At 38.1% G+C, this 25422-nt stretch overlaps 7 protein-coding genes across 7 annotated transcripts; 5 read left to right on the top strand and 2 right to left on the bottom strand.

Moving 5' to 3' along the window:
- Positions 1-9620: 9620 nt before the first annotated feature.
- On the top strand, positions 9621-10284 carry INS49_005850 (uncharacterized protein; the record flags this gene model as incomplete). Its single annotated transcript, XM_043166627.1, has 2 exons — positions 9621-9655; positions 10035-10284. 2 exons carry the CDS (start codon positions 9621-9623, stop codon positions 10282-10284), a joined length of 285 nt encoding a protein of 94 aa, XP_043027771.1.
- Positions 10285-11736: 1452 nt separating this feature from the next.
- Positions 11737-12918, top strand: INS49_005849 (uncharacterized protein; the record flags this gene model as incomplete). Its single annotated transcript, XM_043166626.1, has 1 exon — positions 11737-12918. The coding sequence occupies one exon, from the start codon at positions 11737-11739 to the stop codon at positions 12916-12918; it is 1182 nt and encodes a 393-aa protein (XP_043027770.1).
- A 2674-nt stretch (positions 12919-15592) lies between these two features.
- On the bottom strand, positions 15593-16841 carry INS49_005848 (uncharacterized protein; the record flags this gene model as incomplete). The annotated part of the gene is made up of 3 exons (XM_043166625.1): positions 15593-15941; positions 15990-16721; positions 16777-16841. 3 exons carry the CDS (start codon positions 16839-16841, stop codon positions 15593-15595), a joined length of 1146 nt encoding a protein of 381 aa, XP_043027769.1.
- Positions 16842-17728: 887 nt separating this feature from the next.
- On the bottom strand, positions 17729-18745 carry INS49_005847 (uncharacterized protein; the record flags this gene model as incomplete). Its single annotated transcript, XM_043166624.1, has 2 exons — positions 17729-17977; positions 18053-18745. The coding sequence occupies 2 exons, from the start codon at positions 18743-18745 to the stop codon at positions 17729-17731; spliced, it is 942 nt and encodes a 313-aa protein (XP_043027768.1).
- A 988-nt stretch (positions 18746-19733) lies between these two features.
- Positions 19734-21069, top strand: INS49_005846 (uncharacterized protein; the record flags this gene model as incomplete). The annotated part of the gene is made up of 2 exons (XM_043166623.1): positions 19734-20429; positions 20995-21069. The coding sequence occupies 2 exons, from the start codon at positions 19734-19736 to the stop codon at positions 21067-21069; spliced, it is 771 nt and encodes a 256-aa protein (XP_043027767.1).
- A 536-nt stretch (positions 21070-21605) lies between these two features.
- INS49_005845 (uncharacterized protein) lies at positions 21606-22513 on the top strand (the record flags this gene model as incomplete). Its single annotated transcript, XM_043166622.1, has 2 exons — positions 21606-22185; positions 22239-22513. 2 exons carry the CDS (start codon positions 21606-21608, stop codon positions 22511-22513), a joined length of 855 nt encoding a protein of 284 aa, XP_043027766.1.
- Positions 22514-22592: 79 nt separating this feature from the next.
- Positions 22593-25186, top strand: INS49_005844 (uncharacterized protein; the record flags this gene model as incomplete). Its single annotated transcript, XM_043166621.1, has 6 exons — positions 22593-23162; positions 23219-23617; positions 23683-24280; positions 24338-24657; positions 24732-24874; positions 25006-25186. 6 exons carry the CDS (start codon positions 22593-22595, stop codon positions 25184-25186), a joined length of 2211 nt encoding a protein of 736 aa, XP_043027765.1.
- Positions 25187-25422: the final 236 nt, after the last annotated feature.

Genomic DNA, 25422 nt, shown 5'->3' with positions numbered 1-25422 from the left:
TTTGGTTTTGGGGCGCGTTGAAGAGCGCGTTGAAGAGAGCGTGGGGAATGGGGTGCATGAGGAGAGAAAACAACAAAGGTCATCGACATGCCGTGGCCAAAAGGCCTCAGCCCATCTGTTATATGGACGACGACGACCCAACAAGTGTGTAAGCGCGTTACGGACGTTCACGCGCTAGGCAGCAACACCACCTGGCTATGAATCCAACCCTGCTTTATCTCAAAAGTTCAGGTATCCTTTCACACGCGTAGCCAGGCCTGCGGCCTGGCCGTGATATAAAGGCATAGCCTTCCTATTTATATTAAGTAAAAAAGCTATATTAAGGAATTAATTATTATAGCATATAATGCTAAGCTAAGGATATATATAGCTTAATATAAACTCTTTATTTATTTTAAATAAGAAAGTTATATTTTATAATAAAATTATAATTAATATAATTATTAAGCTAAGTTTAAATATATATAAAAAATATTTAAAATTAAAATATAAAAAAAGTTAAATTTAAGTATTATTTTATATAAAAATATAAAAAATATTTTAAAAATACTTTATAATATTATTATAATGCTTTTTATTTATATTTTTAAAAATTATTATTTAAGTTTTTATTTTAAATAAAGATTTTATTAATATAGTTAATATTTTTTTTTAAAATAAAATTTATTAAATTAAATATACTTAATTAAAAAATAAAATTAAAAAATACTTTATATATTATTAATTATTTATATTTTAATTATTAATAATAATATATAAAAGTATAAAAATTTAATAAAAGATATAAAATTAAGTTATAAAACTTAAAAAATTATTAATTTATTTTTATAAATTATAATTATTAATAAATATAAATATTTATTTAAAAGTTAATTTATTAAATTATAAATAATTATTAATAAAAATTTTACTTATTAATATTATAAATATAATTAAAAGTATAATTAAATACTTTTTAATTTATAAAGAATAAATAAAAGTTATTATAGCTTTATTTAAAAATTAAAATATTATACTTATTATAATTATTAAATATAAAAAAAATGCTTTATAATATATATTTATTATATTTTAAAAAAGAATTATTATTTACTTTATATTTTTAATAAAGCTTAAAAAAAAGTAAATTAAAGATATTATAAATAATATATAAAATATATATTTTATTTTATTTAATATTAACTTATATATATAAATAAATTTAATAATATAATATTAATTAAAATAAACTTTTTATTAAATTTAAATAAAAAGTTTATTAAAAAATATAATATTAATATAATTATAAAACCCTTAAATTTAAAAATAAATTAAAAAGAATAATTTTATATATATTATTATAAGTTTAAAATAAAAATAAAATTATTACTTTAAAAAGCTTTTTTATAACTTAATATTTAATAATTAAATAAATATAATTATTATTAATAAAGTATATATAATTATTATATAAAAAAAAGCTTTTAAATTAACTTTTTTTTTATTTATTAAGTTAAAAAATTAATATCTTATTAAATATTATTATTTATTTATATAATTATTTTTAATTATATAAATTAAAATTATATTTTTAAATATATAAGCTTAAATATTAATAATATAAAAATAATTTAAATATTAATTAATTATTTTAAGCTTTTAATAATTATTTAACTTTTTATTTATAAATATATAAAAGATTTTTAATACTTATACTTTTTATTAAATAATATAAATTTTCTTAACTTAATTATTATTATAAAGAATTTAATATATATTAATAATAAAAATAAATTATTATAAGCTTATAAATTACTTATTAAATATTTCTAAAAATACTATAACTTTAATACTTAATAAGCATTAAACTTTTTAAAACGCTTTAATATAAATATTTATAAGCTAAATTAAAATTATATATTTATAAAGTTTAAAAAGCTAAACTTTAAATATTAAATAATAATTTTAATTATATTTTTTAATATTAACTTAAATATTAATAATATTATTATTATTATATAATTTAACTTATTATAATAACTTAATATATTTAACTTTTAATAATATAATAAATATAAGATAAAAAAGCAATAATCTTAAAGGCAATTTATTATATTTACTTTTACTTATTAATTTAATTACTTAAATATAAAAAAAAAGCAAATATATTAAATTTAATAAACTTAATTATTTAATACTTTTTAGCATAAGTAAGTATATTAACTTACTTAATTTAATTATCTTTATAAAGTAATGCTAATAATAAATAATATTATTAATAAAAATAATAATAAAAGTAATATATAAAATATTATAAGTATTAAGTCTTAAATAAGCTATATTTTTAATATTATTATTAATTTTATAATTAAAATAATAAATAGCTAAGCTTTTAATATTAAGTTTTAAAATCTTTAAAATTTAAAATTAATAAAATAATCTTAATTAAAAATAAAAATATAAAATATATTAAATCCTAAGTATAAGGCATTTTTAAACTTTTTTTATTTTTAAAAGTATATTATAAGTTTTCTTTAAAAGCTAAATAATCCTATATTAAAATATAAGCAGCTTATAAATACATTAATTTATTATAATAATTAAGCTTATAAGAATTATAGCTTAATATTTAAGCTTTTAATAATTAACTTTAGCTAAATTAATAAAAGTATAAAGCTATATATTAATTTTATTTAATATATAGCTCTTAAAATCCTATCTTTATAATACTTTATTAAAGCTTAAAATTTAATGCTAAAAACAAGTTATTAAAGCTTAATTAATAATAAAATATTTATAAAAAATATAATATAATAAGCTATTAATTATTTTTATTAAAAAATTTAAGCAAGAAAAGATTAATTTAAGAAGATTACTTTTTAAATAAGCAGTTTTAAGTAGTTTTTAAAAAAGGTTTCTGCCTTATAAGCATAAAAATTCCTTAATTATAAGAATAATATCTTACTTAGCTTATTAAAAAACTTTATTTTAGTAATTTAAAAAAGAATAAATATTTTTATTATAATTAAATATAGCAAGCATTTAGCTAAAAAGGTATTAAAAAATATTAAAGCTATAAAGTAATTAAATATAAGTTTATAAATAAAATAATAATAAGCATAATTTTAATTATATTAACTTAATTAAGATTAATAAACTCTTTATTATATTTTAATAAAAAGCCTATATAACCTTATATTTATAGCTTAAAATATATTACCCCTACTCTTAGCATTTATTATTCCTTCCTTAATAATAATAATAATAATAATAATATTAATAATAATAATAATAATAGCAATAATTAATTTATTATAAATTCTTTAATAATATATATTTATTTAATTATTAAATTAACTATTTATATAGCAATATTTTATAATTTTAAAGTAATTAATATAAAAGGCAGTAAAAAAATAATAATATAAATAATAATAGCTTAAATATATCTTACCCTTATAATTATATTAATATATATTAAATAAGCATTTAATAAATAAAGAATTATTAATTAGCTTAAAAATATATATAATATTAATCTTATTTTTTTAATTAAGCATTTTTAATAATTTCTTTTAATGCTTATATAAGATTATATTAAGGTAAATATTCCTATAATAATTATATATTACTTAATAATAAAGCTAAATAACTAACTTATTAAGAAGTTATTAAATTTACTAATAATTAATAAGCTTATTAATAATAATTATTATTATATAAATAATGCAACCTTTGCATTAAGCTTTACCTTTAATATATTTTTTATTAATAAAAACCTAATTATAATTCTTTATTAAGTTATTAGCTTATCCAGCCCTACTTATAATAAGTATTATTAATAGCATAGCTTATAGCAAAATTGTATAAGGGCTCTTAATATTAATTCTATATCTTTAATTTTAAAAAGTGCTTATTTAAACTATATATATAATAATTAAGCTAAAAACTATTAAACCATATTATAACTAGCTATTAATATATTAATACCTTAATTTATTTAGCTTATTTAGCCTTTTATTTATAAGCATTAAGTATATAATACTAAGGGAAAAAAAGAAAAAAAAAAGAAAAAGAATAATATAAGTTTTAATATTATATTTAATAAAAACTTATACTTATTATACCTTTTTTTAAATTTAACTTAAGCATTTATTTTTATTAATAATTAAAAGTTATTTATTAATTTAAATATAAAGGTTATAAATATTAATAAAGTTAAAGGTACCTTAATGCCTTAAAATTAAAAATAGCTAAAAAATTATTCTTTAAATCTTAAAAAAATAGCAAAGCTTAATAAGTTAATTATTACATTAATTTATTACTATTTATAAGAAGTTATAAAATAAAAGGAAACTTATAAAAGCAAGCTTTATTAATAAATATAAAATAAAAAAAATAAATTATCTTAACTTAATATTATATAAAGCATATAAGAGAGAACTTAAAGGGCTGCATTGCTATATAAATATATAAATAATATTTATAATTAGCATTTTATTTCTTATTTTCTTTATATTTACTTTTTATAATTAGGAATATTAATTAATCCGCTTAAATAAAATATAGCGCTTATTTAAGTAAATATAATTATTATAATATTTAACTTATTAGGTATATAAAAACTATTTAAAGTTATTATAAAAAGTTAATAATAAAAATTTATATTTAAATATATAAGGGTTAACAAACTTTCTACTTAATTTAAATAAGGAATTTATTAATGCTTATAGCTTTGCAATATATTTATCTTACCTTTATATATAAAAATTATTAAAAGTTATTAAAAAGTAAATCTTATAAATTAATACTTTAACCTATTAAAATTTGCAAACTTTTACTTAAATTAAATAGAAAATTTATTAATCTTAAAATTTAAATAGCAAATTTATAAGTTTTAATAAATAGCTAAGCTATTTAAAATAGCTCCTTTTATATAAATAAGTTACTCTTTTCCTTTTATAATAAATGCTTAAATAATATAATAATAATATATTTTATATAATTTAACCTTTAATTTATTATATATTTATAAAAATATATATATAATAAAGTTTAAATATAAAGGGTTTTAAGTTTAACCCTTAATTTAAGCAATTATTTTTAATACTTTTATATACCTTCTTTTTATATATATATATTTATTTCCCCTTTTTTATAATCCTTTCCTTTTTTAAAGTATTTTAAAATAATAATAAGAAACGTTAATATCTTAAGTATGCATACCTAGGTCCTTTCTTTTATAATCCTTTCTTTTATAATTCTTTTTCTTATACTTTATATTTATTAATTTATACTTTTAATATAGCACTTTTAATAATCCTTTTCCTCTTAATAATCCTCCTTTTTATTCTTATTATCCTTCTTTTTATTCTTTCTTAAAAAAAGTTAAGTTTATTTATTAAGTATTTATAAAGCTAAGATAAGATTTAAGGCTTATAATCCTTCTTTTTATTTTTATTATCCTTTTTCTTTTTATTTTTATTTTTATAAAAAAAAGGATACTTTATAAATAAATACTTATTACTTTTATTACTTTATAAAATAATAATAAAAATACTTAAAAGCATTTAATAATAATTAAGAAAAGTTACTTTATTTTAATAAACTTCTTATTAAATTTTAATAAGAAATTTATTAAAATAAAGTAATTTCCCTTAATTATTATTAAAATTAATAAATTTCTTATTATAAAATATACCTATTATTATAAAATAAAGGTAAATATTAAAATTTATAAATATGCTATATAATTATTAATTATTTTATATTAAATTACCTAAATTAATATTTTATATATTATTTATCTTTATATAATATAAATAGTTATTATTACTTAAAATAGTTAAAAAGTTCTTACTATTAATATTTTCCTTATTAATAAAAAGAACTCTTGCTTAAATAATACCTTCCTTTAGCTTTAAAAATATTTTATTTTATTAATTTAGCTTATTAACTAATATATTTTATCCTTTTATTATTAAGTTAAAAAACTTAAAGCCTTATTACCTTAATTATTACTTTATAATTTTATTAATATATAACTTTTACTTAAATTAAAAAATATTATTTTTAAAATTTTTAAATATATATATTTTTTTTAAATAAATATTAAAAAACTTCTTAATAATCTTATATATAATTAATATTTATAATTTATATTAAGTAAGCTAAAAAAATATTAATTAAATATTATAAATAAAATTCTTATTATATTTAATATTTATAATATAAAAACTATTAATATATTTATTAACTTAATTAATAAGCTTAAAGCTATATTTAATAATAATATACTTAATAAGCTTAGCTTTAAAAATATTATTATAAATTTTTATATTAAAAGTTACCTCCTTAATTAAAATCTATATTATATTAAGTATCTTAAATTTATAATTATATAATTTCCTATCTTAAAAAAAGGCTAAAAATTATATAATAATATTATAAATTAAATTATAATTATTATATTAAGTAACCTTATTAAAAATAAGCAATATCTTAATGCTTATTATATAATAATATTAACTTTAAAACTTAATATTAATTATTTTTCTATCTTTATATTTACTTATTTAGCCTTTATAGCTAAAAATTAATTAATAAATATATTATTTAAAATATTATTAAGCATCTTATTAAAAATTTACTTTATTATATTATAAAATTATTAAATATTAACTTTATTAACTTTAATTATTAATAATTTATATTAAATTAAAGCATTAATTATAAAAGTAATAAGCTAAGCATTAAAATTATAATAAAATAATAATATAATCTTATAATACTTAATATTCTTCTTATTAATAAATTTAATTTATATAAATAATAATATATTATATAAAATAATAATAAAAAACTTTATTTTTAAGTTTTTAATATTATAATAATTATAAAAGAAAAACTTAATATAATTTAACTTAATATAAAAGCTAATAAAGAAAGCTTTTATTTATCTTTAAACCTTATAAATATCTTAAAATTCTTATTAATTATACTTAATATATTAAATATAGCTAATAATCTTATAATTATTATATATTAAAATAATATATATTTTATAAAAATCTTTATTTAAATATAAATACTTTTTAAAAAGCTTATTATATATATTATAAATATTAAAAATTTTACCCTTATCCTTATATATAGCATTAACTTAAAGAAAACGGGTTTTAAAAAACCTTATCTTAATGCATTTAATATTAAGTAATAATAAATTTAAGTCTTTATTATTATAAATAAATAATTAATATATATAATATAAGAAAAGCTATTTAAATGCTTTATTAAAACTTTTTTATTATAAAAAAAGATATTTTTAAATTATTTATATAATAAATTATTACTTTAAATTAAAATTTATTTATTAAATATATTTACCTTTTTAGCTAAATACTTTAAAGCATATTATAATTATAAGATTTATAAATTAATTATACTTTTTATTAATATAATCTTAAACTTTATTTAAGAAATTAAAGTTATTATATTAAATTATTATTTTTAAATTATATATATATTAATAAAAATCTTAAATAATAATTACTTATATATAATTTAATAACTTATTTAAGATTTAATATAATAAATAAATACTTATACTTATAAATATTAATTATAAAATCTTAAATTAATTATTTATTTTAAATATAAACTCTTTACTTAATTAAGGTAAAAAGTTTATACTTAATTAAAAATATATAATTTTTATTTTTTAACTAAGCTAAAATTATAATATTTTTAATATATTATATAAAGAATAAATACTTATACTTATATTTATTAATTATAGCTTTAAGTATTATAAATTATATATATAAATATATTAATAAGTATATTAATTATATAAATATATATATTATTAAAAAATAAATATAATTTAAAAAGCTTTTAAAAAAAAAGCTTTATTTATATATAAATTTATATAAAAAATATAATATTATAAAGTAAATTTATAACTCCTTTTCCTTATTAATAAAAAAATTAAGAATCTTTTTATAACTTATATATTTATTTTAAAGAAATTATAAAAAAAGCATAAATAAGTTTAATGCTTTTTATTTTATAATAATTTATATATAATTAATATTACATTATATATACTTAGCTTTAATAATTAATTTTAAAATTACTTTTAAATTGCTTAATATATTTAAAAATTTATTATTTTTATTAAATAAATTAAAGGTTAAAAATAATCCTTTTTTTAAAAGGTTATTATTTTCTTATATAAAGTTATAATAAAAAGAATATTTTTTTTATTTTTATTTAAATTATAAATAATAACTTTAAATAATTAAAAAACTTTATAAATAATAAAATATTTTAAAGTATTTATAATAATAAATATATAATAAAAATCTTTTAATTATTTAATAAAGAATACTTAAAGATTATAAACTTTATTATTTTTAATATTTTTACTTATAAATTTATAAAGCTTTTTTTAAAGCATTAAAATTTTAAAAATAATATTTTTTAATATAATTTTTATATCTTTTTTATTATTAAAACTTTAATTATTATAATAAAAGCTTTTAAATAAACTTTTTTTATAAATAATTTTTAATTTAAAATTTAATTATATAATATTCTTTATATTAATTTAAAAACTTTTATAATTATATTATATTACTTAACTTATATTTATAAAGTTTAATAAATTTAAAAAAAAAAGATAATTTAAAGATATTAATATATAAATTATTAAATATAAAAGGAATTACTAAGTATTAATAAATTATTAAAAGGTTAATAAAACTTATATACTTTAAATAAAAATTAATTATTATTATTATTAATATAATAATTAAAATATAATATAAATAATATTAAAATAATAACTTAATTTTATAAATTTTAAAATATATATTAATATTTAATAATAATATATTTTTATAATAATATAAATAAATCTTAATTTTATTAAATAATTATTATACCTTAATTATAATTATAATTATAATTTAATTATAAACCTCCTTTATTTACATAACATTCCTTACCTTCCTAGCCATAATTATATAAGCCTTAGCAGGCTTCCTATTAAAATTTAGTAAGGAGTCTGCGTTTAGAAATGCGCTAAGTTATGCGGGCTGGAGGAGGTCTGTGTGTCAGAGATAAACCCTGCTTGTCTAACTCTGATACGGTTGGCTGAATACGGTGGGTGGTGAGATGGACTAGTGCCGTTTCGCCGCCGTTTCTAGCCGAACGCTAAATGTTGAACGGTGCCATCGTTCGGACGACCTGACTGTAGTTGTGTTAGAGGCCGTGGTGATATTGATTTGGGTTACACCTTGCTTCAAGTCCACAGCTGCTCAAGTGTCTCCAGTAAGGGTCTAACTTGGTCTCGAGTGCGGCTTTGCTCCTGCATCCTTCAGTAGAACCCAAACTCTTGGTTCATCGCGTCTCTGACGCTGTCGCTCATCTCACTAATGAACCTAACCAAGAATAGGACGTGCTATGTAATCAACCAACGCGTGTCTCCTTAACGCGCACACGTTCGTTGCCATCGTATTATTTCGGATCCGCAGGAGCTCAGTCTCCTTATGTCTACCTCGATACTAATTTTTTACAGCGTTCCCCGTGCATTCGAAGACCATAGCGAATTATCGCTATTAACATCGCCACGGATGATGTTGGATTGCGTGCGTCTCTTGTGGGGTCCGTTGTAAGTGTTGGTTTGCTCTCGGAAGCTGTCTGGCTTTACGGCCGCTTCCATCCCAATGTCCTCGGTTCGAGTATGACCAAACTTTGAGGACTTTCGGCTTGAAATCCTTCCACTTCCACATCAGAGTCGTAAGAATCTTGGTTGTAGGAATTGTAGCCAATTTTCTAGCGAGAACAAGACCATTGGAGTCAACAAATCAGAGACTGTGTTGGAGAAGCTGGATCATCACGACGAAGAAATATTGACGTCGCTATTGCAATTCGGGACGCCCCCGTACCCTCACGTTCCAGACAGCGAGACCTAAACGGCTGGTAATCGCGCGTCTTCAATCCAGGTACCGTCGATAAGACATGAAGTGCCTAGTCTCATGCCTGGGCAGACCCCGGCTCGTCGACTACCGCTACTTCGACGACGAGGCGCACACGGTGCCGGCGCGCCAGCTGCGGGGGTTCGAGAAGCCGTACCTGGAGCCCGGGGAGGCCGCCGAGGTGGTCTTCCCGCTGACGCGCCGCGACCTGAGCATCTGGGACGTGGTGGCCCAGAAGTGGGCGCTGGGCGGCGGGGAGTACAAGGTCTGGGTCGGCACCAGCAGCCGGAACCTGCCGTTGGAAGGGTCCCTTCAGATTTAGGGAATGACTATAGTAATTCTGTAGTACTAGGACTAGTACTAGTAAAGGAACTGGTCGGTAGAGCAAGAAAGGGGAAGGAGTAAATGAGAGACTAATTAATTACTTAGTGTAATAAGTGTATGCTGGAGTTTGTCTGCTGTGTATATCAATATGTTGATTGTCCAGACTTCCACGCCCCTGTCAGCAGAATTGACCACTACACGTGACTGCACATATGTGGCCCACTAGGTATCCCACCTGAAGTTCCATAAGCGGGGAACATGGTCCTCACCATGGCAGACTTTTGCTAAAATTGGTCTCATGAATCTCATACATTTATCCTACATTTCATCGTACTTTCCTAAACAGGCATTCTGGGACAAGCCTAAGACACTATACCCAAGAAGCAGACGCTCATAGATTGCATAGCATGTCGAAGCCCACAAAGCCTTCTTCAGAGGCCGCGTCTTTCAGTCAGCAGCATGCCACGGACGAAAAGAAGCCCTGCGACACATGCTGTGACTTGAATCCATTGTGTTCTGTGGAGCCGAGTACGACGAAGAAAATCGGTATCTTTAGAGGCAATCGCTTTATCAATCTCGACCAGACTTTGGGTGCTTTTAAAGCCAGCGAAGAGTTGGGGTGTCGTATTTGTGGTCTTGTGGCAGCAGTATTTGATCACTTTTGGCCCGCCCGGACGCGAGATGCGCAAGTGACCTTGGGACTGGCGGAAAACAATCCTCCATGGGTGATTGATTGCAAACATATACTTACTAGTGTATCCTTGTATACCAGTACAAGACTAGGCAAGTGTGCGCTCTCCACTCAGCGTTGGAGGTCTACAGCCCGGCACACTCTGTGTTATTAGCTTTGCCCTCGTTCTAGAAAACTGATGATCTCTTCCTCTATATCAGGTCAAGAACACGGCCTGCCACATGTTCCTGTGTTCCGGGAAATCAGTCCATCTGGCTCTTCCTGCGAAGCATTTGACTTCTTGCATCAGCGTCTTGCGGAGTGTATAAGGGAGCATACGTTATGTACTAACGCAAAAACCGGTGAAATGCCAAAGCGTCTTGTTCATATCAACAACGACCACCACGCGACCCTTGTCGAAACCACCATTGGTAGCAGACATGCCAACGCTATCTACGCAACGCTGAGCTACTGTTGGGGTGGAGACCAAAAGTTCAAGGCGGAAAGATCCAATGTGCCAGTATTGATGGGAAACGGATTTCTCATCGCCTCGTTGCCGGTCGTAATGCGAGAGACCATCGGGTTGTGCCGCAAGCTCGGTTTGCTATACCTCTGGATCGATGCATTGTGCATTGTGCAAGATGACGAGGACGACTGGGCGGAAGAGTCGGCTCGCATGGGCAGCATCTATCAAACTCCCACCTGACGATCGCCGCGGGCTCCTCCGTCTCGGTGGACGTGGCATATCTTGGCAATAGACGTGACCAAAGCAGACAATCCATGGAATTTACGGTCCCGCCGGCAACACCGGGTTGTCCATCGACCACCGTGTCTGCCAGACGCGATCCCACCGCTTGGCACATTCGCACAGTCACACACGCGGCCCGGTTCCAAGCAGATCCATGGCGCCTACGCGGCTGGACTTTACAAGAGGAGATTTTGGCCCGGCGCCTGGTTGTCTTTGGAGCCGAGGAGATGCAGTGGCGATGCAGAACGGCCACTGCCTGCGAGTGTCATTCCGACGGTTATGTTTATAGCCAATGGCCCGAGCCATTTTCCGAGGAGGACGAGCAAATCCCGAGAGAGCAAAGAGAAGATGATGTCCTAACTATATTCAAGTACTGGCACCATGATGTGGTACGCCGGTACGGTGCCCGGCGCCTCACCTACCCCCGGGACATATTGCCGTCGCTGTCCGGCATCGCTCAGCGGGTTGCTCGTGCGACTGGTGGAACATACGTGGCAGGTATGTGGCTGGAGACTCTTGTATATGAAATGTGCTGGGAAAATACCTTTGTCGAAGGCGTGGAATCGTTTTGCCGCGACTATACGGCGCCGACGTTCTCGTGGTGTTCTGTGAATGGACCGCGAGAGATTGACCGTTGGATACACTACCAAAATTTCACTCCCGACGCCGTGGTGGTCGACTTCAATATCGATTTGAGGCATACCGGTGCCCAGTTTGGCGCCGTAGTCGATGGATGCATAGTCCTTCGTGGCCGACTAGCTCCGGCCTTGATCGAATATATCGACGGCGAGTACCACATTGTTCTTGATAACAACACGCAAGACCATGATGGTGCGACTTGCAGGGAAGTACTTGGATTCTGCCCCGACACGCACATTCGAGCCGCCCCGGTAGCCACATCATCACCAGAAGACCACCAGGACAAAGTATGGTGCACAGGAGCTCGTGCTGCAGAAGCTCCAAATGGCGTTGGTACAGCACGATTAGGTGGTCCCCTCGAGTCTGGTGGATGTGTGGTGTGGATGCTACTCTTGGGTACAGTCATCCGATACAACGACGAAAAGGAGTTGCAATGCATTCTCGTGCTCGGAAAATCGGTTCGAAGGCCTGGTGCTTATGAGCGTCTTGGACTTGTCTCCAATCAAGGCGATGCCCTGGCGCACCTGAAGCCGATGAAAAACCGCGGGCGGACAGAAACCATTACTATCGTTTAGTGCCACGGCGAAGTATATATGTCAGTCCCAGGTATTCTTTGTTTCTCTGTTCTTGTGGAAGGCAGAGAAAGTCTATAACGACCTGCTTTTACACTTAAAGTACTTGTCCTTTTATCTCAACGTCTACTATTAAGCAGTTATAGCAAAATCATCTCATAGTAGTGAAGAAGATGTGAAATAAGGTGATCTTTTAAATATGTTTCTTCTCTGATTTCAAAATCATCACCCATATTGATCTGTAAGTCTTAAGAATGCGGATATCCGCACCGGCAAAAACTTTTAGTGTTATCCTATTACTATAGTGTAGCGGTGTGGGACGCTGTCTCAGTACCAACTGACTTCGAGACGGCCCTCGACATCAGCAATCAAAGGAGACTAAGCCGGGAAAGAGGAAGTTCGCTTTGGAGGGGACGGCTCTGCACGGCGACTCACTGGCACAGGCACAAGGATTAGGCGTCAGGTACCAGAATCACAAAACGTGCCACGGCTTGTGTCAAATCACTTACTAGATTATCACACCGTTTGCTGAGCAGTAAATGCATAGAGCTCTCAGACACGGTATGCAGGCATTAAATATTTTCTGCCATTGAGACGCATACATGTAGCGCATGATTGTAAGAGAAGCAAGTCGCCAATGACGATACCTTCCAAATCAATCTAAAGAGACCGAATGACCAATGCATCCAATACTAAGTCGCATCCAGTTCATAATGAAAGGTATGAACAGTCAAGCGACCGTGTTCCTCCTCACTCCAACTGCCGCGGTCGCAATACCAGTGAAGTGGCCCGTCAGTAAAAATCGGCCGCCTCTTAGCGAACATATACTCCTGATATGTCCACCCTCGTTGGTTATAATGTGATCCTTCGACAGAACCTAGCTGGTGTTTGGAGCCATTCCCCTGAGGAACGTTGAGACAGGAGATCCTCTCTCCGCCAGCTATGTCGAGAGACATTTGTTCCATGGGTCTTGGTGCCGAGATCCCCTGGATGCCTCGAAGCCCATGATTTGCATCTGTTCCGGCCCACGCGACGAGGCAGAGAATCGAGTTGTGGTATATGTGATGCATACAGTTCAGATCCTTGGACGCAGTATTTTCGTCTTGATCAACACACAAGCTGTCAACCCAGAGATACCTCTCAACCAGAAGCCTGGTTATACTCATGGCGTCCCGAACAGTCCGAGGAATGCCTGGTGATTTATCAGGGTGTAGCGAACCCCTTTCTTTCAATTGCCTAAGGTTCCCTCTAGTGTGTTTAAGACATTCCACGCCGCCCCAGGTGTATGAGAGCGCGATATATCGGGATCTTTCGGCATCGCATGGCACTATGCATTGGTCGACGACATCTACAAGCCACTCAGGCATTGCCATGGTTTTCTGACTTGATCTGATCACGGCTTGCTCTTGACAATCTTTGCCGTGTTCTTCCTGGCACGCACTATACCAGGCACGAGGGATCGAAGGATCCGACCATTGCGGATCGAGGAGTCTTGCCGTGCCGGGAGGTCCTGGTTTATCAGGCCTGGAGACAAGCCTGATCGGCCTCGAGAATTGAGGTTTCCCATCCAAGTCGAAAACTATCGTCCCGCGGCCATAGAACGTTATCCAGGCAGACCACCGTTGGGGAGCGGCCGTCTTGTCCTCACGAATGCTCTCCACACCCTGAATACCCAGTCGGCGTGAGGAGAGGGTGTTTCTATGATATCGGAGAGTGTTCCCAGCTCGATGGAGTAAGAGGCTCTCTCATCATAGGGAGCCTCACTGGCATGCAAGTGAAAGCCACGCATGATCCTTGCGCACACTTGGAAGCTTTCCAAGTCCGCAATTTCCATGAAAGTGGTGACTATGGCCGTTTCATAGGCGAACTGGACCACTGGGGGAGTATGTCAGTGGATTCCTTGGTTTTCGCATGCGGTGCCGGCTGAAAGACCAAGCTAGAGGACATCAAGTACAAAGTGCCTCGTCTGTTAAGTTCGAGAATGCAAGCAAGCTTGTCTCGAGCTGTGACCACAACGGTGGCCAGACCGGTCAGCTGATGACGCTGCCGCCACCCGATCCAAGACTTCCGCATATACGGGCTGTTGTGCAACCCACCAACCAGGAAGGCTAACCAAGTACGTCTATACACTTGGTAGGTGACACTCCCAGGGCTTTTAACACACTTAGGCTCCCTACTATATCTAGCATCTATACTCTTTCCTTAGTGACTCTCTAGATTTACAAGGGACCTGGACTCGTTATTAAACAGTCGTATATTTACCGATCATCAGTTGAGTACGAATTAACCTCGATTTCGATGAGTTTAGGACGGCATTAAATGATTCAATGCTGTGTGCAGACAGGTGGGTAATCTTGGGCGTGGCCGATATAGAAGCAGACACAAGCGAGTTTGCGGGTTTTCTGGCTTCATCCAAGACGCATCCCAAATATTCTGATCAACAAACAGTCCTCCTAGAATGCGCCATGTCAAGTAAGAAATCAAGCGATATATGCAAAGCGCAGTGGGGCGAGATCTGAACGATAATGAGAGGCTGGGACGTGCAATATCCCGCTGAGAGCCTATCGAGACTCCCAAAGACCTAACACATGGTCAGGAGGGAAGTGGTAGGCAATTGCCAGGACAAAAAGTCGCGAATCTCGCGGAGCGTCTACGGTCGGTTATAGGTTCCCACCAATCATGCCGCAATAGCTTTCATAAGCATTCCCAAGATCTCGAGATCTTGTCGAGCATCGGCTGGGGTTGTCTTGGGGACCTTTCCCTCCGTGACCCATTTGTACGCCTCCTGTAGCTCGAGCAGAAATGGATCTTCGTATGTCCGCCGGATTGTGGACTCCCGGTACGATCCGTCCGGTAGGGTCTCCTTGACGACCATCGTCGTCGGCAAGCCCCTGACGAACGGGGTATCTATGCACACTTTTACAGTCTTTTTGTCGCCAAAGACCTCTATCGATGCGTCGAAGCGTGCCACCTGGTCGACACCAGACTCGTATGCGACGGCGAAGTTGGGGTATTGAAATATTGCACTGTCATGGTCAGTCGGGGTAAGTTTGGTATCGGGCTTGGGATACTACCTCCAGAACGGCGAGCCGGTAGTGGCACAGGGCGAGAATCCTATGACACCTTTTGGCATGCCCAGGATCTCCCGCATGGCGCTCAAATCGTGCGAGCCGAGCATAGAAAGCGTGTGCCACATCATATCCGTCTCTGGTGTGACGGCGACTCCAAGCTCGGTCTGAAGAGCTTGCTCTATGTCTTCAGTCGTTTTCTTCCGCAGCGCTTCGGAATCTTCGTCTCGGTAATCGTTGAAAGTCCTTGGGAACGTGCCGGATTGTCCCACGAAGACCGAGTTCGGTCCGATGATGTCTCGAACGCGAGCGTAACGTACTTGTTCAATGCTGCCGACCTCTTTCACCGCGTCAACAAAAGCCGCGGCATATCTCCTCATGTAACCGACCATAGTTCTGCCACCGCCTGCGGCCTTATCCGCAGCGATGATGCGGTCCGTGTCTTGCAAGGTCAAGGCAATGGGCTTCTCAATGAAGACGTGCTTGTTGGCTTGCAGCGCAAGTACCGCTTGGGATGCGTGGAAAGCGTGATTGCTTGCTACCAGCACCAAGTCGACTTCAGGCGCGTTGCATAGTTCCTCGACGTTTCTGGTAGTCTTGGGTCTCGAGTTGCCTGCGAGCTTTTCCAGGCTGTGTTTCATGGCATCCTCAGAGACATCGTAGAGGTACGTGACCTGGAAGAGGTGGGATAACGAGTTCATGCATGGCACGTGGACGACTTGTGTGACCAAGCCGCATCTAAGATCATTCAGCATGCAATCCAATGCCCAAGTGTTGACAGCCCCTGACAAACCCTATGATTCCCATCTTGACGATGCGGCCACTTTGCGCCGTCTCAGTAGGCTTCATGCCCCACATTGTGAAGGCTCAGAATTATCTCGAGGAAGGGTTTGGGGTTGACTGATCTTGTTGTGGTCAAGAGATCTCAGGGACGCCAGAGCAATGGTTAGAGAAGCTTCGAGCGTTCATCATGGAGGGACAGCTGTCACGTAGATTGTATATGAAGGGAATGGGAATGTGGGGTTGATGACTAGTCGACAAAGGGAATAGCATCAACGCTGATCTTGTATGAACGCCTCTAGTGACCCCGAGGCAGGCATGTGCCATCTCAGAACTGAGGAGAGATCTCATGAGATAGGAAACAAGAAAATGTAGGGGTCCTCGACTACTTCAAGTCCCCATAAGAAAAAAGGGAAAATCGCATTTAGAATGAGAGGAATTCCGACTAGGAGCGCCGGATGTTCGACCACGGTATAGTTGGGTAAGCCTTGCCTGTCCAGAAGACAACAAATCCTTTCAAACTGAGGGAAGACCACGTTGCATTCAAGTAAATTGGCTTTAAATGGCCCCCGGGGGCTCTGATTGATTAATGTGTAAGCATAGGGCCACACCATGTAATCCGGCAGCTTGAGGCATCCCTGGATGCTCTACATAGACCACGTGCCTGCGAATATATCCATCATCGAGCGTTCTACGTTTCGATGTAGTTCATGAGTCGCTACCCTCTGGCGGGTGTTGATGACTCCACCGGCTGTGGCACGCACAGTATAGTATGATTCCCCTGCGCAACGCAACCATCATTCGGTCGGCCCTGTTAATGTCGCAGGCTTTTGACCGTGGGATTGCCACAGTGAGAACTTCCGTGTCCAGAAAAAGAGGTCCTGCACATGATGGCGGGGGGGATTTTCAGAGATTAACAAATTGAACGCACGCCTTGTCGTCGACCAGCGCTGCTGACCCTCGTCTCATATCAGCAGCACACCGCCGATGAGACCAGCGACCAGGCCCAGCGTCCGAGCGGGCACGGCCTCGAGGACACTGCCGCCCGCCGTGACAGCACCACTGCCAGAGCTCGTCGCGCTGCTCGAAGCACCCGAGCTACCGGATGTTGCAGAAGCCGAGGGAGTCGCTGCGCCCGTGGCTGCGGATGTGAGCAGCGTGCTGGAGGGAAGAGGCTGTCCTGTTGCGATTGGCGGACTCGGGGTAATTGGGACCTGAGAGAGATGAGCTCAGTATTTGTGTGCGATGCCATGCCCCAAGGGCGCTGGAGGAGGAATGTGGAGACTTACCGTTGCTTCAGATGTGGCAATAGGAGGAGTAGGGATGACAGAAGTAAATGTCGCGATAGGAGTGTTACTCGGGGCCACCGTGGTTGCAGGCGCCGACGGGGCCGCCGCACCACCACCACCACCACCACCACCGCCTCCATTGTCGACCATAATGCCGACACCCGCGCGGGCCGCTCGCATGTTGTTCGAGGCGAGGAATTGATCGACGTTCAGAGTCTCACCGGCTTGAGGAAGACCGGAGATGGTTGTGCCCGAGGGCTCCTGGAAGAGCAGGAAGGAGTACTGGCGTTGGCCCGTCTCCCCGAGGCTGCCGGGGCGGGCGTATGGTACGAGCGGCTGTGCCTGGGTGGAGATACCGGTCTGCACGCCGTCGGCCTTGAACTGGTCCTGGGCGAAGTGGAGCACGGGGGCGTTGGGGTCGGTGGTGTCGAGCATCATGATGAGGAATGCGATGCGCGTGTTGATGGCAGACTGGTCTGAGAGGGCGAATATCGGGTCTGTCGACACGTCCGTCGCCGAGACTGTACTACCATCTGGAATTCCGTCGAACCTGGTCCCCACGCCTTGGTAGCTAACCTCGAGGCCGAGACTGTCTGTGAACCCGGAGGTAAGCCCTGACGGTATGATGCTTCCCTGGGCGAAAGCCGTGGCTGCCAGGCTGAGGAGCAGCCAGAGAGATGTGTGAGTCGCCATGTTCGCAATGAAATCAAACAAACCTAGTAGACGGGTGTGAATCTGTCGTCCGGAAATTTATCAGACTAAAGAAAGTGTGCTGGACTTTGACCGATCATATACCGTACGCAATTCTGCGGACTTGGGCTCCATCTCAAAATTAAGCTTGTTTATAACGTTGTGTCCCGCATGCAGCTCCTCGTCAGGGGCGGAAGGCAAGTAGGGGGTCAAGTCTGAAGATCGGACCGAGAGGTTGGCGTTTCATCACCCCTCGCTGCGGTCACAATTACCAGCATCTCAGCACGGCACCGCCACTCTCGCGGCGCTAACGTCAACACCGTCACGGTTTCAGACGACTTCAGACTCACCAAGCCAATTCGTGATAGCGCCATTTTGCAGCCAGCCAGTTTTTGCCCATTCTAGACCGATTCTCACGGAGCTGCTGCATCACATTTCGGCCGCTGGGTGTTCCAGCTTGGCATGACGCCAGCCTGGCCAGCCAGAACGGCCTGGGATTGGACTTGGTCAGCCCACATGTACTTGTCCTCCCGCATTGGTTGCTGCACAATCATATTCACAATTTAATACCAAAAAGCACATGTTGCTAAACTGCACTTGAGAGCCACAATTGGCGGATTAAAGTCCAGTCTTTCGCATCTCTTACAATAGAAGGTCGGTATCTGGGTCGTGATGTCGCCGCGAAACACGCGACAGGCCGACTCGTGCGGTTACCCAAGCCTTGTCCAGTACGCGCCGTCCATTCGAAAGCACTCGAATCATGGGAGTCATTGGCTCGCATCGCGAAATCAAAGCTAAATATTTGAGAGCCAAATGCCTGTAGTAAGGCCATTGGTATTCAAGACTGTGCATATATAATACTGGATTTGACGACTCATTGTCGACAACGCTTTGGGAGCATCGTATCACAAGTATCACCCATCCCGGCTGTTCTAAGCTGGCCGTTAAAAATTTCCCCTTCAATACTAGCCTTTCAAATCAAGTCTTCACCATGAAGGCACGTCTATCTTTGCCACCGTTTGGGAGCTTGAGCTTCCAGGCGCTCCTGGCAATGATAGGAATGCTAGGCAGCATAGGTACGGTCGCAGCCATCAACCCGATCGTTCAGACCATCTATACCGCAGATCCAGCTCCACTGGTGCACGATGGCAGGGTCTACGTTTTTACCGGCCACGATGAGGATTCTGCAACAAACTACGACATGCGCGATTGGCGTTTGTTCTCGTCAGAAGACATGGGTAATTGGCAGCATCACGGTGTGCCTATAAGCCTGAGCACTTTCTCCTGGGCCAGCGCCAATGCATGGGCCGGACAGGTCATCGACCGTAACGGCAAATTCTACTACTACGTTCCGGTGACAAACAACGCAACTGGCGGCATGGCTATTGGTGTTGGCATCAGTCCACTTGTCGAACACGGGCAGATCGACCCATCGGTCTTCATCGACGATGACGGCCAAGCCTACATGTACTGGGGCAATCCAGACCTATGGTATGTCAAACTCAACGAAGACATGGTATCCTACAATGGGGAGCCCACCAAGGTCGAACTTACAACCGCAGGCTTTGGTGTTCGTGATGGCAACTCTGAACGACCGACCGCTTTCGAGGAAGGTCCCTGGATATATGAGCATATTACCTTGTATACGCTGCGAACTGCTGCGCCGAGGATATCCGATATTCGACAGGTACCAGTGATACAGGGCCATGGACATACGGCGGCATCATCATGCCGAGTGTCAAGGCGGCAGCTTCACCAATCACCCGGGGCTCAGCGATTTCAACAGCACTTCCTACTTCTTTGACCACAATGGCGCTCTACCAGGAGGTAACGGATTCGATCGATCCGTCTCTGTTGAGAGTTTCACTTACGATTCTGACGGTTCATTACCTACCATTCAAATGACTCTAGACGGCCCATCTCAAGTCGGTTCACTCGATACTTATTCACGGCAAGAGGCGGAAACGATGGCTTGGTCTTCCGGAGTAGAGACAGAGGCCAGTAGCAAAGGTGGTATTAATGTCTGCTGGATCAATGATGGCGACTATATCCAAGTCAAAGGGGTAGCGTTTGGTACTGGTGCCACACTTTTCAGTGCATCGGTTGCTTCGGCATTGGCTGGCGGTAACATCGACCTACGCATCGGTAGTCTTGATGGCACACATATAGGAACATGTTCTGTTCCCGGAACCGGTGGTTGGCAAACGTCGACCACAGTCACATGCACCATTACTGGAGCCGTTGGAACCCAGGACTTGTTCCTTTACTTCAGCGGCAATGGTTCTGATCCACCATTCAACTTTGATTGGTGGCAATTCTCCCAATAGTGGTCATGCTCCGAAGACAAATAACACTCAATTACAGCAGTGGTCATGGACGGACTCTGGCTGACACTGCACATGCTCCGACTCGGGAATTAAAGGTGGGAAGCCCTAGCAACCAATTATAGCACATCACCTAAACCCTACGTACAGACCCAATTCACATACCCAATTCACATACCCAATTCACACACTCAATTCAGACACCTAATTCACATATTCAGGGCTAATTTGCCCACCTAAGGCCAACTAGGTGCTAATTAGGTATGTAAATTGAGTGTGGAAGTAGGGTGTAAGAATTTAGTGTGAGTGTTGGTTGTGGTTGTTGGCTGTGGATGTTGGTAAAACCCCTAGTTCCCTGCTGGCGATGTACTAGTGCATCCTCCGTTTTTACCGGTGCGAATCTCCGTCTTCTTGGTGATAACCATCTTATCACCCTGACCCCAAGCAGTGGCCTGTCGGTCAGAACAATCAAGTACAGAACAAAGTCATACGCATAGCCATCGAAAGCTGTTACACCAAACTGAGAGCAAGTCGCAACCATGTCTGCCCCAATCAGTTTCGTTCCAAAGAAGGCTATGGCCTTCGACAGCAAGCTATTCGACATAATCGGAGCCGGCGAGACCCTCGAAATCGCCCGGCACACGATGACCCTCCTCCCCACTCCTCCCTTCCCTGCTGACGCCGTCATCCACGACGCCGCATGCGGCCTGGGGCCCGTCACCGAGAGCATCCTCGCCACCGCGCCGGCCCCGACCGTCAAGATCCACGCAACCGACATCGCCCCGCCAATGATTAACGTCTACAACCAGTCGGCCGAGGCCAGGCACTGGCCTTGCAGGGCCGAGGTCATGGACGCCCAGAAGCTCGCCTTCCCGGACGCTAGCTTCTCCCATGTGTTTCTGTCCTTCGGCCTGCCCATCATGGACGATCCTGTCGCCGCCGCCAGGGAGATGTACCGCACGCTCAAGCCGGGAGGCACCGCCATCACGGCCTTCTGGCTGCACAATCCGCAGGGCGAGTGTGGCGTCAAGGTCTGCCGGGCGATCCGTGGCCCGGACGCCCGGCTTAACATCGAGCCCAACCCACAGCACGGCGACAAGAACTATATCAGGAGTCTGTGTGAGTATAAGTTTTACGGTCCTTTGTCGTAGCAGACGACTAACACACACAAGTGGTCAAGGGGGGATTCAAATTCGAGGATTGCCAGCTGTACGAGCAATCAGCTCTGTTGCCTGTGAAGGACCTGGACGACCTTGCCACTGCGATTTGGAGCGCCATCGGCCAGCCCAAGGGTGGGTGGACCAAGGAGGATGATGAGCAGTGGGATACGGCAATTGCCAAGTACAAGGAGCTCCTACCGAGCCAGCCCGGCTACCAGGTGGACGGCAATGGAAATATCATTCTCAAGGCTACTGCCCAAATTGTCATCGTACGCAAGGAAGGGTGATTAGAGCGGCCATCGCAATGAACTCTTCGTTCAGGAGAAGTCATCGAGGGATTATTAGGACGGACGGGACTTAGATAATATGGTCAAAGCGGAGAAAAGCAGTAAGATAGATCCTAGGAAGCGCTTCACCATCCTCAAGCACTTCTGGTGGCCGTGCTTCTACGCCGTCGTCATCGTCTTCGCCGTCACGCCCCAGCTGCAGGGGATGCTCATGGACTACAACCAGCCTTCATGCCAGCTCGTGAAGACGCCCATGGGCGCGGCCGAGACCCCTGTCCTGACCTGGGACGAGTCCTGTGTGACGTCTGGTTGCGACCGGCTCACCCTGGGTCCGTCTTCTGCTAACTCGTCCCTATTCGACCTCATCAGGGCGAAGAAGGAGGCTTTTACCTCTATTGGCGCCGATGCAGCGACTGCGTTCGCCGCTGTCCAAGATGATCGCTCAGCATTTGTCGATTATGATAAGAACAACGCTGACGAAAATCTGGGCGGGTTGTTTCTCCCTTCGGACGACTCGCTCCCTTTGATCGGATACCGCCAGCGTGTCGGCAGCAGTACAGCCAGCGTCCTAGCCAACCTTTGGAGCCAGATGATCAGCGGAGTCGACATCATCATGTCCCGGGGGACATTCGGATCGACAGCTCGTCCGGTAAGATTCTACCAATCTAGCATTTCCTGGTCGCTTTTCTAACTGGATAATTACAGGGAGGAAGCTCTATCGGCATGATATACGTCATGTTCTTTGCCTTTGTACAAGCCATATACCCCGCGGTATTTTCTCTTTACCCAGCCATGGAGAGATCACGCAAGGTGCGCGCTCTCGAGTATGCCAACGGTGTCACCCGAGGGCCGATCTGGGTCGCCTACGGCATGTTTGAATTCATGTGGGTATTGTTGATATCCGCAGGTGTGACGTTGCTGCTCTCGACACGGAACTTGAACGGGTCCCCGGGGGTCATGTTCTGCGTGTTGGCCCTGTACGGCTTGACAGGCGTGTTCACAGGATACATCATTTCTCATTTTACCCGCGGGCCCTTGAAAACCTTCATCACGACTTTTGCCCTGAGTATTGTGTTCTACGCTGTGTCATTTCTTGCACTTGTGGTGAGATTCCGCCCCAGACTGTGCATAACACCAGTTTCAACCCGATCATTACTGACTCTTTGCAGGTTGGTGCCCAGAAAGCAGACGCGGCGCAGCATGATGCGACTAGCATGGGCCTCGCATTCGGTCTCAACTTGATCTTTCCGATAGGCAATGTTTTGAGAGCCATGTTCATCGGGCTGAACATTTTGCAATTCGCATGCTCCGGAGACGAGATCTCATCAACAGGCTCGATATATGGCCTTGGGGGTCCTCTGCTGTACCTCATCCTTCAATCGACCGCTCTGCTGCTGATACTCATCAACCTGGAGAACAACAGTCTTGCCTTTTTCTGGCGGCAAAAACGACCGGGCCGAGTTGTAGTGGCACCAACAGGTTACGTCCCCAGTCCTGAGGTTCAGCAAGAGCAGATGAGAGTCAAGGGGTCTCACGATGACCTTTTGCAGGTACTGCATGTGAGCAAATCCTTTGGCGCCCTCAACGCCGTTGATGATGTGTGCTTTGGCTTGCCAAGAAATGATATCCTGCCTTTACTTGGGCCGAACGGGGCGGGCAAGTCGACCTTGGTCGGCATGCTTCACTCACAGCTTGTCCCTGACGGCGGCAGCATCATCCTCTGCGGGGATGGCGCGAGGAGCCCTTCGGCGCAGAGAAACCTCGGAGGTAAGACCCTTTGTGTCTCGTCCCATCAGCTCGATCGTGTTCTGACTTGAGACCCAGTTTGCCCCCAGCACGACGCTATGGATCTCATGACGACCGAGGAGCATCTACCTTTTTACGCCCGTGTCAAGGGGGTCCGCGATCCCAAGAGAAATGCCAAGTGCATCATGGTTAAGCTGGGCCTGTCCCCTCATGAGAACACAATGGCCGCAAAGCTGTCAGGTGGGAACAAGCGGAAGCTCAGTCTCGCCATTGCGCTGATGGGCATGCCTTCTGTCCTCATCCTTGACGAGCCAACTACGGCAATGGATGCCCTGGCTAAGCGGGCGTTCTGGGGCATTGTGCGGAGTGTGGCCCGGGACCGGTCCATCCTCTTGACGGTATGTTAAGAGCACAACATGGATAAAACCACAGCAGGCATGAAAGCTAACTCATTCCACCATTAGACCTACAGCATGGAGGAAGCAGATGCACTCGCGACTCGAACGGCTATCATGAAGAGACGCTTCTTGGCGATCGGGACAACGGAAAGTACAGCGACTTGTTCCACATTAACTTATTGCTTACCAGCGCGCCCGGCTCGACGCAGCAGGAGACGTAAGATGTACGAAATAGTATCGCAGCCATGCTACCCGGAACAGAGCTGGAGCGAGACATGGCTGGGGGCCAGATCAGACTGATTGTGCCGGGCACGGAGTCCATGGGGCAGCTGATCGGTCTCTTGGAAGACAACAAGGACAGGGGCTTGGCATTGCATACTCCACTGTCACAAACTCGACGCTGGAGAACGTGTTTGCCAGCGTCATCGAAGAGTCAATAGCATACGATGAAGATCAAGCAGCGGGCCTGCATGGTGATGATATTCCTTTGAAGCCACTTCCGTCCGCCGCTGCCCGGCCAGACGAGTGAAGTAGATGCAGCCAAGCAGCCATCTTACATTCCAAGAATACGCCATGGATGTAGCCGGTCTACGCTCTTGGCGACCTCAATTTCAATTCCAACACGAAGACGCTGAACTATAATTTCTCTGCTCATATGTCATATTGAATCACAAGAAAACGCGTAAAACTTCGAACGGTGGAGATGAAGTTGATGCCCCCTCACTTGTTGATATTGCAATTAATTAGATACTCAAAATCGCCACT

The sequence above is a fragment of the Diaporthe citri genome, assembly GCF_014595645.1.
Source record: "Diaporthe citri strain NFHF-8-4 chromosome Unknown scaffold_2, whole genome shotgun sequence".
Taxonomy (NCBI): Eukaryota; Fungi; Ascomycota; class Sordariomycetes; order Diaporthales; family Diaporthaceae; genus Diaporthe; species Diaporthe citri.
This window is presented reverse-complemented; position numbering and strand designations above follow the sequence as displayed.